At 39.0% G+C, this 14666-nt stretch overlaps 1 protein-coding gene across 3 annotated transcripts in view; it reads right to left on the bottom strand.

Moving 5' to 3' along the window:
* The window catches only part of atrnl1b (attractin-like 1b), a 944158-nt gene that overhangs the window by 897500 nt on the left and 31992 nt on the right, over positions 1-14666 (bottom strand). For all 3 annotated transcript variants that reach the window (XR_006314946.1, XM_043712811.1, XM_043712812.1), the window contains exon 4: positions 12840-12968. Coding sequence is in view for 2 of the 3 variants with exons in the window: in XM_043712811.1 (XP_043568746.1) it covers positions 12840-12968 (129 nt within the window). In the remaining variant the exon portion in view is untranslated. The remainder of the gene's footprint in view (positions 1-12839; positions 12969-14666) is intronic.

Below are 14666 nucleotides of genomic sequence, written 5' to 3'. Positions count from 1 at the left end.
GCAGGGGTATCCGTTTTTGGCGAATACATTGTAGAGGTGTTCTTCTTCCTCTTTTTGCAGTTCTGGTGTGCTGCAGTGTGTTGTGGCCCTTTTGAACAGTGTCTTGATGCAACTTCTTTTGTGTGTGTTGGGTTGGTTGCTTTCGTAGTTCATGACTTGGTCTGTGTGTGTGGCTTTCCTGTATACCTTTGTAGTGAATTCTCCGTTCGGTGTTCTCTGTACCATCACGTCTAGGATTGGGAGTCGGTTGTCCTTTTCTTCCTCTCTAGTGAATCGGATTCCTGTGAGGGTGGCGTTTGATGATCAGGTGTGTGTTTTCTATTTCTATGTTTTTAATGATTACAAAGGTATCATCCACATATCTGACCCAGAGTTTGGGTTGAATTTGCGATAGGATTGTTCGTTCTCGTCTTTGCATTACAACTTCTGCTATGAGTCCAGAGATGGGTGAGCCCATGGGTGTGCCATTGATTTGTTCATATACTTGGTTGTTGAATGTGAACTGACAACCGGAAGCGGCAGAGACAAACCACTATAAATGCCGAAGGAAACAACACAGAAGCTCTTCACAGGAGGCTCCCAAGCACTGAGGATGTCACCTAGACAGGGGACGAAACGTCTGCAACACAAATTCCCAGCTCGGCGAACAGAATCACAACAAGCACCCGAGCTGCAAATCTTCTCACAAACCTTGAGTTCTCAAATTATATCAGAATTCCACAGGTCATGTCTTCAGCTGCTGCAGAAACTGTTAAAAAGAATCTGCTTGCCTTTTATAATTTTTTTTTTTTAAGAAGTTTTAACATAAAACATTCTGATGAGTTTCACAGAAAAAACAAGATTTGTAACTGAACTAGGGAGAAGATGTTAGGTCAGCAGACAACAAAGGCAAGGCTGTAGCAATTAAAATTAGGAATACTCAAAACAGCAGAGTAAGACAAATGAAATTATCTTAGAAGGCTATTAGGGCGAAAGAAGATTAGAGATGGAGGTGCAAGACCATTAAATGATTTGAAAAGAAAGAATTTTAAAATTAAAACCTTACTTGGCCAGGCCCTCGCAGGTCAGCCAGCACAAAGACAAGTGAATGGGACATCGTGCAGAAAATAATGGGCAGACATTTTGAATAATCTCAAGTTTAGAGGTATCGTATGTTGGATATTAGCCAATTACATAATAGAATAGCCAAGTCAAGAAACGGGAGAAACATTCGAGGTGAATAGACTATCTTAATAGTCTCAATGTGTATAGTCAGAACCTCACCTCAGGTGATATACAACACCAAAGTTTTAAAGGCAGATTTAATCTGACTGTTGCCATGGTGACAAGTAGAATTTGCTGCTCGATAACCAGATGGAACATGTAAAAACAATGGTTTCAATCTTCTCAATATTTGATTGGAGGACATTTCCACTCATTCAGTTTGAAATGTCAGCTAAGTAACCTGAAAACAACTGTAGAGAAGTCAACAGTGGTTGTGGAGAGAGAGTTGTGTATTGTTGATATACATGTGAATACTAACAATCTGGTCTTGGATAAGGTTGCCAAAAAGCAGCTTGTAGATGAGAAATAAGAGGGAGAGGTTTGCAAAGATGGGCCTGGGGATCCACCAGAGCTAACTCTGCCCGAGTAGGGAGAAGAAACCATTGTATTTTGATACTCCAGATACAATTAGTGGCATGAGAATGGAACTAGGTGACTGTGGATTCATGCAACAGTATGACAGTGGAGAGGCCTCGGGGAGGGTGGTGAAGCTGTGACTGACAGATTAATTATAAATTTAGGCTTTGAATTAAGTTAGTGGAATGGGCTGTGTGTTTTAAGTTAATAATTAAGTTGAAATTTTCTTTGTAGTCACTGATGTATTTTAAAACAATTTTACAAGCCTAGCTTTAGAATTAATGGATTTTTATTTACCTTCAACGGTTTTGCAACCCAACAAGGTAATTAAGGGGTTCTCAAGGTTTGTCCAGAATTTTTAAGCTTACTTGAAACATCCATAGTTTACAGTGGATTTCTTTTCTTTAGTTTTAGACAGTCTTGTGAAGTCCTTTGAGTTTGGTAGCATAGACCAATGCTCCTGAGAATAGAAGGATATAGTGAAACTAGATTACATTGGAGTATAGAGTTAGCATTCATCTGAGACCAGAAATATTAAGGTGAAACCCCGAAAACATTACTTATTCAAAAGTAGCGATCCCACTTCTACAGTGAACGGTCCGGAATTTTTATCAACATGGCGGCCGAGTGGCAGTGGTGCACTCGGGCTCCTGGTCTGGGGCTTGTCTGCATGCGTTTGCTTTTTTTGTTTCTTTATTACTTTTGCTCTTTCCTTTTTAGTTTTTTTTAGAAAATCAGTAAGTGCAGGCCTGGCCTACCAAGCATGTGCAGCAGCAGTGGCAACAGAAGTGGATCCTCCTGGCAATCTGTGGTGGAAACAGCTGTAACAAAGGCAGTCAGTGGAGCATATTTCAGGAGGATGCTGACTAAGACTCCAGGCCAAGACTAGGCCCAGGGTGATAACACTTTTAAGATCTGGCAGTTTTCCTTTTCCTTCAGCTCTGTTCGTTGTTTTCTTCTCTTGCTTTTGACTTTTTACACTCTGGTTTTGCATTTTGTATTTTAAGATGGCACCAGAGAATGGTGACTTTGTATACTTTTCACTGCACTCCTGTACTTCAGTAGACTTGACAATAAAATCCAATTCTAATTCTAAAGCAAAGCATAATGAAACTCTGCCGGGAAGAAACCTTCAGTAGTTCTAGTCATAGAGTTATAGAGATGTACAGCATGGAAACAGATCCTTTGGTCCAACCTGTCCATGCCGACAAGGTATCCCAAATGAGTTAAAATTCCCATGGTGTTAGAAATAGGAATTCTGATGAGTGAATGGTATGAACAGTGTATTTGGGTAAGATACAAGATGTGCTTTGGATACCATACAAATACTGTTTTCAACGTACAGTAAGGCATTTTAGTGATATAATGAGATTATACTTCATTTGTGTGTTTGAAAAATCTGTGTTATAAGTTGATGGTAATATAGAATGAACAAAAACTTATTTCTTTTGATAAACAACTTGTTCTACTGGTAAAACAAAAGCTGTAACATGTTTCAGTGAGAGACCACTTGATTAAAACCAAAGCAAAATCTGTTTCAGCCTGGGATCAACTTAACCAGTAACAACATAGTTGACTCTTATGATCCCAGACTGTGTCAAAAGATGTAAATGTCCATGAAGGTGTACAAGGGAACATCTGCTTCAGTCAGTCATGAGCATGTCATCAGTTACTTTAATAAGAGTTGTTTCGATACTGTGGCAGGAGTGGAAATCTGATAACAAAAATTGAAGCATGAAGTTCCAAGAAAGACAGCATTGAATTTGGGAAGAGGCAACACATTTGGAGAAGAGTGAGAGTTTGGAAACAGGACAAGCATTTAAGGGCAGTGGAGCCAAAGGTTCGTTATTCTGAGAGGTAATAGCAACTGATATGAAGGAGGGAGCAACACCTGAAGAGAACCATTCACAATATTAACATGAGGACCAGGAAGGCAAGTTCAGTGGTCAGTCGGGCCAATAGAGGAAATTTTATATTAATACAGTGTGCCAGAAAGATTTAGCAAAAGAAAAAGGCCAGTTTCAAACGGAAATTGAGAAAATGAACAGACACTGCAATACACTGCTTAAAATTAAAACTTACAATTTGTGAATCATTTGAACATCAGACTTTTCTAAAAATAAAACTTGGTTAAATTTCTTTCAGCTGTGGTTTTATTTTTTACACTTAAAGATGAAAAAAAAATCAATTGGTAAATCTACAGGAGCTGAAGCAACATCTTACATAATATCCTCAAACATTACCTATGACTTTCCAAAAAAGTCAATCTTATGCAGCATTTTTTCTAATTTTTTATGTGATGTCAAAGCTATCAAAAGCAAAAGCCTTCCTTTTTCAAAAAGTCACGAGTTAAGCCTACTAAGTGTATGATTTCAGCTCAATGCTGTTGTAAGTTCAGAAAATTAACATGTACACAAGCTCGTGAGTCATTCTTTTACAGGTGATTCACAGCAACTCCAGTACTGGAAAACAGATTTTGTAGACACAGCCAATCCTGGAGTGCACAGATAACTTTGTTTGTTTTATAAGTGTAGGAAAACACTGTGCATTCATCTTCCATCACGGATTGTATTCTGAGGTTTGACAATGACCCCTTCAGTAATTAGAGCTTATTTTCCACTGCATTCTCATCATCTTTTTCGGTATAACCTTCATGACTATAGCCATCTTTTCAGTTTCACACAATTTTTTGGTGCTTGCTCTATGGATTCATCGACAGCACTGAGGCGCTTCTACTTCTACCATCAAGAGTTCTGAAGAATCGTCATATTGGACTCAAAACATTAACACTTTCTCTCTATATATGCATGCCAGACCAACTGAGTTTCTCCAGCACCTCCTGTTTTGATTTCTGTGGTCAATGCTGTCCAGCAGTGACTGGTGCAAGATGCTGCAATAGCATGCTCCAATCTTTACTGCAGTGACTTCACAGTCCCAAAGGCATTAGATTACTGCCTAACACATAGAATTCAGTTGCACAAAACTCACCAATGCATGAAAAATCTGCATCCTCGGTGACATTTACCATGCATAGGAGCTCCTTTTTTTAATATAGTATGTTGATTGCTGTCTCTGATAATGCAAGAAATGCAAACACTGCCAGCTTCATTTGATATTTTGCCAACCCAACTGCAAACAGCTTCTGCCCCACTTCTTGAACAAAGCAGCAATGCAAACAGGACTTACATTGAGTTTCAGTAACTTGCTTTTTCAAGTGCATCCTTGGTTTTAAAAAAATTTCCACTACAATCCACAATCAAATAAGCAAAATTACTCTACACAGTGATATTACACCATTCATGACCTAAGGCATCCCATAGCATTTTAGTCAATGAAATATTTTTGAATTGTCGGCACTCTCATAACATATTAGATGAAACAACTTAAACCAAGTTCCCACAATAGCAATGCACTATAGACCACAATGTCTGATTTAGTGATATAAGTTGAGAGAAAACGTTGAGCAAAAAACCAGAAAGAAACTCTCTGCCACACTTGCAAATAACTGGCAGCTGGATTTTTCCTAGCTCATCAACTTGAAATTTTAAAACTTTTCATCTGAAATATGGTATGGTGAACAGTGTAGCACTTATACAGCATTGAAAAAAAATGTCAGATGGGTCAACTCTGAAGTAGAAATCTACAACCTAACTCTCAGATTAAAAATGCGACTAGATCCATGGTTGGCACTATTTTTGAAACAGCTTATAAGCAGAATTGTAACAGAATGCATCAAGGGGTCGAAACATGAATTATCGTTATTCTGTCTGTTGTAGACCAAAGCAGCTTATGAATCAAAATGAATATCATATTGTCCAAAGTTCAACTGGTTAACTACACTTGTGGAAAACACAGGAGTTTAATTATAGCCCTGGGCTCCACAGCTGTGTAGAGGTATGAAAACCACCTTCCATAATAAACAAGTGACACTGATTCCAGGTAGATGTCTGTGGTTGATGCAATTCATTATAATAATTTCCCATTTCTTTCAAATGTTAATCGATATTTTGAATTCATTATTCTGAACTAAATTAATGTGGCTTGTAGTATTACATTTTTCCACAAGATTTAGCGAAAATATTTTAGCTCGACAGCTGACTTATTTGCAATATGTTTCCTCAAAATAAAAACTGATAAAAATCACTTGATTACAAAATGGTTGCACAAAAAGTAATAGTTGACCTTTTAAAATACACTCCTGCTGAAGCTCAACATGCACAATTAGAATCTTGTAAAATTGATTTCTCATTGGCCCTTGGTAGCTCCCTTTCCTTGTGGCCTGCATAACAGAGAGATTGATTGATGTTATTTTCTTGAGCAATACGTTAAGACTTGAGAAAATTCTAGATGTTTACCAAAGCACACAAACAAAATCTATAGCGAGCAAATATAATAAACAAAAAATAACAATGGGTTAAACTAAGTCTGATTAAACTAAAGCTGTAAAAAAAAACTTCAAAAGTTTTGTAGGGCTGAAGTGTTCTATGTGTATATTCTTAAAAGCAACAGGTAATATTGAAACTTGATATCCATGTCAACACCAATCTGATATTTTGGTTGAAAATGTAATGACTTTAAATCAAAATCTTAAATAAAACTGCAAAAAGACATTTTTTCAAGGTTTTTCACCTTGCATGCATCAGGACATTAGCAAGAATATCTATTTGACAGGGAACACTGTCATTGTAAATGCTGTTGCCTGTTAAATTAGTATTCTTGAGAACGTGCCAATTAGTGCCACATTAAAATCTCCAACAAATATTTTCACCAACAGAAGTTTTGCGCTATCAAATGTCTAACTGACTCTTAACAGAGTAACATTGTAATCGACAAAATAAGTCCAATTTAAGGATGCAACAATCCAGCCAATTGGACTGGATGTTCCACATTATTTCTATGCATGGCTGAATTAAATCCAGCTATGTAGAGTTGCAGCTATGGTTTGCAGTCCACACACAAATTCATAATGTATTTAGCCACAATTACAACACTCTGGTAAATGGTGTTTATAAAAACTTTACACAGTAATTCCACTTGGATTAGCATTAACATTTCTCCATTCAGAGAATGCCTCAGGACTGAATAAATCTAGTTAATTAAGAATCCAAGGATTTCCATCTTCATACTGTGCAAACAACCTGTGATCAATATAGTGCTTGTACCTCATCTTTCAAAGTAATAAACCCTATTGGTGATATTAGCATTAATCCATCCAGATTAAACCACAACCAGACAAAACCACAAATAGATTAGCCACAATCTAACTGAATGGTGGACCAGGCTCAGAAACATCAAATGGCTTACTCCTGCTCGAAATACTCTGGTTCTAATCACTCAACCAGAATGACTTGAAAAACAGGTCATCGAATCGCTACTCCCAATGCATTTTCCAAAATTACATGGGTGACTAAATTAAGATTAGATTCCCTACAGTGTGGAAACAGGCCATTTGGCCTATCAAGTCCACACCAACCCTCCGGAGAGTAAACCACCCAGACCCATTTCCCTACACTTACCCCTGACGAATGCACCGAACACTATGGGCAATTTAACCTTGCCAATTCACCTGAACTGCACATCTTTCAACTGTGGGAATAAACCGGAGCACCGAGAGGAAACCCATGCAGACATGGGGAGAATGTGTAAACTCCACACAGACAGTCGCCCGAGGCTGGAATCGAACCTGGGTCCCTGGTACTGTGAGGCAACAGTGCTACTCTAACAATTACTCAACTAGCTAATATTTTGGGAAACCTTGTGAGGTCAAATAGATTATATAAATGCAAGATTTTACTTAATTACATTATATTCAAATCAATTCCATAAATCTCACATCAGTTTCTTTTCTTGATCAGATTCCTTTACTAAAATTTAGTTTCTAATGAATTAAGTTACAAAAATTAAAAATTGCTGTTATGTATTGAAATATAAACCAGTCAGGCACTGAGGGATTGACCACTGGACTGGAAATTTTGTCAATAGTTTTAAAATCAACCATTTCAGACAAGTTAACTTGCAGGTTTGGAGTAGGTAGGTTGAACTTGTCTTCTAGTCCATAGGTAGAGGCATTACCAATGTGCCACAAGATGTATTTGTGTTTCATCCCCAATTATAGTAATCAACTTTTTATGCATGGTGAAAATGATAGCCACTACACTACAAAAGCACAGCACTGAAATCTTCATATATTTAAAATGTTTTTTTTAATACAGTGACTAACTGTTTCAGTATACTCCTGTCAGCACAGGTTGAATTGCCTTCCGGAAAACAATTAAAATATCCTGTTGACATAAAATTACCAATATATGGTGCTGACATAGTTTATTTGTTGGTCACTTCAGTGCATTTGTGCACAAACTGCATTGATTGAATACAACAATCCTGATTCCCCTCAGTTTGCAGTGGGGAGGAAAAAAACATTTTCTTCATTACATTGCCCTTGATAATTACAACTAATCCAACTATTAATGAGATTCCCATTTAACTACTGGGACCAAAACACTGCACTCCCTTTCCCCACTACTCCATATTATGCTGTCATAAATTGTAAAACACAATTTACAATGCAGACACTGCTTTCATTTTAGAGAAATTACTAGAGTTACAGACTTATTCACTGTTGAAAAAAAAAGTCAAAAATAGCTTGCATTGGAAAAATAAATTTGGGTGACTGAACATATTTCCATCTATGTATGGGCAATGGTTTCAACGAACATCTGGAGGATTCACATCCGGGTATTAGTTTTCTGCAAACAAAATTTATGAGACTGAAGAGATTAATTAAAATAATTTATTCCCCTATAATGTTAAAAGATTAAATTGTACTCTCTCACTGGACATTAATGTAATGTTAAAGGGTTAAACTGTACTGTCTCTCTCCAGAAGCTGAAAATTCTGGAAGTGGGTGAGGGTGACATTCACACAGGAATGTGGATGAATCATACTTCATTTAAATAGCCATTTATTACCATTTTACCTCTATTATCAAATTAAAACCTCAGTCAGTCCCTTCCATTCAGAAATGCTTTCATAGCCATCTCCAGCCAATTAAATTTGTTTGCATGATCATCCCCTAATACTGAAGTATATCACACCTACATTGTCTTGGGGAATCACGGAGTCAGGAAATTGTTTGCATAACAATTCCCCAGGATTAGAGTACTTACATTATCTTCGAGGATGATCTCACCCTACCATTGTACCTGGGGTAATATGTGGTTATGGGTTGAGTGGCCACAGTACTGCTGAGCATTACCAACTGACCTGTATAAAAGGGATGTGTTTTCTTTGTTTGGAGCCTCTTTTGACCCAACTTTGCACGCCTGTGAAGAGTGTCAAAGGGGGTCACCTAGCTTGTACAGGCTTTAATAAACGTTAACTGTTTGCAGACGTTGATGTGTGCAAATTGCATCTCGTGTGAAACCTTGGGAAAAGAACCTAACATACCACTCGACCAGTCAACATACAGTGGCCCGGATGTTCTGGTTGTACAGTCATAGTGTCATAGAGATGCATAGCATGGAAACAGATCCTTCGGTCCAACTCGTCCATGCTGACCAGATATCCCAACTTAATCTAGTCCCACCTGCCAGCACCTGGTCCATATCCCGCTAAACCTTTCCTCTTCATGTAGCCATCCAGATGCCTCTTAAATGTTGCAATTGTATCAGCCTCCACCACTTCCTCTGGCAGCTCATTCAATACACGTACCACCCTCTGTGTGAAAAAGTTTCGCTTAGGTCTCTTAAATCTTTCTCCTCTCACTCTAAACCTATTCCCGCTAGTCCTGGACTCCCCCAACCCAGGGAAAAGACCTTGTCTATTTATCCTATCCATGCCCCTCATGATTTTATAAACTTCTATGAGGTGACCTCACAGCCTTCAATGTTACAGGGAAAACATCCGCAGCCTATTCAGCCTCTCCTTGTAGTTCAAATCCTCGAACCCTGGCCACATCCTTGTAAATCTTTTCTGAACCCTTTCAAGTTTCACAACATCCTCCCGATAGGAGGGAGACCAGAATTGCATGCAATATTCCAAAAAAGTGACCTGATCGATGTTCTGTACAGCCTCAACATGACCTCCCAATTCATATACTCAATGCTCTGACCAATAAAGGAAAGCATACCAAAAACCTTCTTCACAATACTATCTACATATGACTCCACTTTCAAGGAGCTATGAACCTGCACTCCAAGGACTCTTTGTTCAGCAACACTCCCTAGGACCTTACCATTAAGTGTACAAGTCCTGCTAAGATTTGCTTTCCCAAAATGCAGCACCTCGCATTTACCAAAATTAAACTCAATCTGCCTCTCCTCAGCCCATTGGCCCATCTGATCAAGACCCCATTGTAATCGGAGGTAACCTTCTTTGCTGTCCACCGCACCTCCAATTTTGGTGTCATCTGCAAACTTACTAACTATACCTCCTACGTTTATACCCAAATCATTTATATAAATGGCAAAAAGTAGAGGACCCAGCACCAATCTTTGTGGCACTCCACTGGTCACAGGCCTCCAGTCACCACTCTCTTTTTTCTACCTTCGAGCCACTTCTACATCCAAATGGCTCGTTCTTCCTGCATTCCATGAGATTTAACCTTGCAAACCTGTCTCCCATGGGGAACCTTGTCAAATGCCAAACTGAAGTCCATTTGGGTCACATCCATCGCTCTGCTGTCATCAATCCTCTTTGTTACTTCTTCAAAAAATCCAATCAAGCTCATGAGACATGATGTCCGCACGAAGCCATGTTGACTATCCCTAATCAGTCCTTGCCTTTCCAAATACATGTACCTCCTGTCCCTCAGGATTCCCTCCAATCACCTTGCCCACCACCGATGCCAGGCTCACCGGTCTCTCGCTCCCTGGCTTTTCCTTACCACCTTTCTTAAATAATGATGCCATATTAGCCAACCTCCAGTTTTTTGGCATCTCACCTATGACTGTCGATGATACAAATATCTCAGCAAGGGCCCCAATCACTTCCCTAGCTTCCCACAGAGTTCTAGGGTACCCCTGATTAGGCACATGGGGATTTATCCACCTTTATGCATTTCACAATATCCAGCACTTCCTCCTATGTAATTACGGACATTTTTCAAGATGTCACCATCTATTTCCCCACATTCTATAACTTCCATGTCTTCTCCACAGTAAATACGGATTCAAAATACTCGTTTGGTATCTCTTGCCACTCCTCACAAAGGCTGCTTTGCTGATCTTTGAGGGGCCCTATTCACTCCCTGGTTACCTTTTTGTCCTTAATGTATTTGTAAAAACTCTTTGGATTCTCCTTAATTCTATTTGCCAAAGCTATCTCATGTCCCCTTTTCGCCCTTCTGATTTCCCTCTTAAGTATACTCCTACTGTCTCTATACTGTAAGGATTCACTTAATCTTTCCTGTCGATACTTGACATATGCTTCCTTCTTTTTCTTAACCAAACCCACAATTTCTCTCGTCATCCAGCATTCCCTACACCTACCAACCTATTCTTTCACCCAAACAGGAATATACTATCTCTGGACTCTCGTTATCTCATTTCTGAAGGTTTCCCATTTTCCAACCAGCCCTTTACCTGCGAACATCTGCACTTATCAGCTTTTGAAAATTCTTGCCTAATACAGTCATAATTAGCCTTCCTCCAATTTAGAACTTCAACTTTTAGATCTGGTCTATCCTTTTCCATCACTATTTTAAAATGAATAGAATTATGGTCGCTGGCCCCAAAGTGCTCCCCCACTGACACCTCAGTCACCAGACCTGCCTTATTTCCCAACAGTATGTCAAGTTTTGAACCTTCCCTAGTAGGTACATCCACATACTGACTCAGAAAATTGTCTTGTACACTCTTAACGAATTCCTCTCCATCTAAACCCTTAACACTATGGCAGTCCCAGTCTATGTTTGGAAAGTTAAAATCCCCGACCATAACCACACTATTATTCTTACAGATAACTGAAATCTCCTTACAAAATTTGTTTCTCAATTTCCCGCTGATTATTAGGAGGCTTATAATACAATCCCAATAAGGCATTGATCCCTTTCTTATTAATCTGTTTCTCTGAAAGATTTCAAGAAAAGATATCTGACCAGAGATGCACATCAAGATGCAATGGATGTCACAAACCACTGACTACATGAGAATTAGGAATATTGGAACAAATGCAGGCCTTTCTGCCCTTTGAGCCTGTACCACCATTCAATGAGATCATGGCAGATCTATGGCCTAACTCTGTACACCTGTCTTTCCATAACAAAAGTTTATCTTTCTCAGTTGTGAAATTATCAACTGTTCAAGCATCCACTGCCATTTGGGGACAGTTCCAAACATCTATCACCCTTTTCGCATGTACATGTTTCACGACATCTCTCCGGAACAATCTGGTCCTAATTGTCAGACTATGTCCCCAGTTCAAGAATTCCGAACCAGTTGAAAAATAGTTTATCTTTATCTGCCCTGTCTTTTTCTGTTAATTTCTTGAAGAATTCAATTGAAACATGCCTTAACCTTTCAAATTCTAGAGAAAGCAGGCCTAATTTGTACAACCTCTCCTCATAACTGGATTATTATTCAAGAAATGCTGTTAGGCAGAAAGGTCGTAGTCTAACACTAGGTAAATTTACAGCACTGAACCCCAAACACACCCACATTCGCATCCCATCTGTTCTCTTGCATATTCATTCACTGCCACAATGAAATGCTGTTTAAATATTTCAAAGCTTTTCATCACATCAATGAATGCCTACCAGAATACAACAGTAGTATAAAAAGTATGGCTTGTTTCCCAACAAAGCAATTAGATTTCAAATACATTCCACAGTTGTGAAGAAGCTAGCATTGCAAATTCCAATCAAAAATACAGAAATTCAGGTGCAGAAAAGGTTTTAAAAAAAACCACAATGGTATTCATGATGATTGCCACACTTGGGAAGATTCTGGCTGTGGACAGCATTTTACACAGCTCTTTCCAGTCATCAACACCACTTTTAATACAAAATTAAAACAGAGATGTTAAGAAAAAGCACATATATATTGCATACTTCCAATTACCATCCTCATGCTAAACAGTTAAATGCTTTAATTTCCAATATCCCACAAACAGCATAATACAGATACAACTGTGACAAATGTCAGCTTTTTAAAGTCATGATTATCTGAAGTCATAATTATATCACAATGTTCTCAAGTATAAATGTATTTAATAGTACTTACGAGTAAAAAATATTAAATCCAGTTAAGTTATAAGCAGCATCACTAAAAAAGTGCAGTAATGCATAGCCAGATGTGGTAACCACTTCAGGTACAGTCTCATTCCCATGCACCTCTGGAACTATCAGACCACTGTGGGTAAATGAAAAAGTACATCAACATCGGAAAATAACAGCACAATAATGTCAGAGACACTCACGAAAACATGGTAATCCAAAAAAGTAATCTTTCTCATATTTACACAATATGAGTAAAGCAATTTAAACTTTCAATTATTAATTATGTTTCAGCATTATGAATAAATTATAATTTTAACTTCTATTATGAGAGATAAACACGTACAAAGACAATTTTTATTTATCGAGCGACGTTAACACAGCAAAGCATTCCAAACCACCTCACAGGAGCATTATAAAACTAAGTATGACAGCAAACTAAAGGAAGGGTATTAGCTAAGATTAGATTAGATTCTCTACAGTGTGGAAACAGGCCCTTCAGCCCAACAAGTCCACACCGACTCTCCAAAGAGTAACCCACTCAGAATCATTTTCCTCTGACTAGTGCAGCTAACACTATGGGCAATTTAGCATGGCCAATTCACCTCACCTGCACATCTTCGGACTGTGGGAGGAAACCGGAGCACCTAGAAGAAACCCATGCAGACACGGGGAGAACATGCAAACTCCACACAGACAGTCGCCCAAGGCTGGAATTGAACCTGGGACGCTGATGCTGTGAGGCAGCAGTGCTAACCATTGAGCCACCGTGTCACCCCTAAGATGATCAACTTTGCAACTGGTATAGGATTTATGCACATCTGGATAGGAATAATGTGATCAGGGATAGTCAGCATGGTTTTGTGAAGGGCAGGTCGTGCCTCACAAAACTATGATGATCAACTTTGCAACTGGTTGCTTTCATTTTCAAAAACCTCTTAAAAGCAAAGTGGAGCAGAATTCTAAAGCTTGGGCCAAGCTAAGAGAAGGTCATTAATGGTGGAGGAATTGTAATTGGGGATGCACAAAAGGCCAGATTTTGAGGAGCGCTGATATCTTGGTATATCAAGGGCTGTAGGATATTAGAGAGATAAGAAAGGTCAAGGTCATGGATGGATATGAAAAACAAGAAAAGCAATTTTAAAAAAAACACAATAATTGCTTCACCAGAAGTCAATATAGGCCTGCAATCACAGGACTGAAAAAGGGGAACAGGACGTGCTGGGAGCTCAAACACAGGCAGAGCTTTGGAGGACGTAGGTTAAGGGAGAGTAGAATTTGGGACACCAGACAGAAGTACATTGAAATAGTGATGGTTAGAGATAAGAAAGGAATAGATCCTGGGGGGGGGTTTAAGAAGACAGAGGGTAGTAGTGATGGCAAAGTTTCTTCATGGAGTGCCGTCACTAGCGGTGTTCCGCAAGGATCTGTTTTGGGACCATTGCTGTTTGTCATTTTTATAAATGACCTGGAAGAGGGGTTAGAAGGTTGGGTGAGCAAGTTTGCGGATGATACGAAAGTCGGAGGAGTTGTTGACAGTGAGGAAGGATGTGGCAGGTTACAGCAGGATATAGAGAAGCTGCAGAGCTGGGCAGAAAGGTGGCAAATGGAATTCAATGTAGCTAAGTGTGAGGTGATTCACTTTGGGAAGAATAACAAAAAGATGGGGTACTGGGCTAATGGTCGGATACTTGGTAGTGTGGATGAGCAGAGGGATCTTGGTGTCCATGTACACAGATCTCTGAAAGTTGCCACCCAGGTAAATAGTGCGGTGAGGAAGGCATATGGCGTACTGGCTTTTATTGGTAGAGGAATTGAGTTCCGGAGTACTGAG

The sequence above is a fragment of the Chiloscyllium plagiosum genome, chromosome 22 (assembly GCF_004010195.1).
Source record: "Chiloscyllium plagiosum isolate BGI_BamShark_2017 chromosome 22, ASM401019v2, whole genome shotgun sequence".
NCBI classification, from domain to species: Eukaryota; Metazoa; Chordata; class Chondrichthyes; order Orectolobiformes; family Hemiscylliidae; genus Chiloscyllium; species Chiloscyllium plagiosum.
Note: the sequence above shows the minus strand (reverse complement) of the source record. Positions and strands in the feature narration are given on the sequence as shown.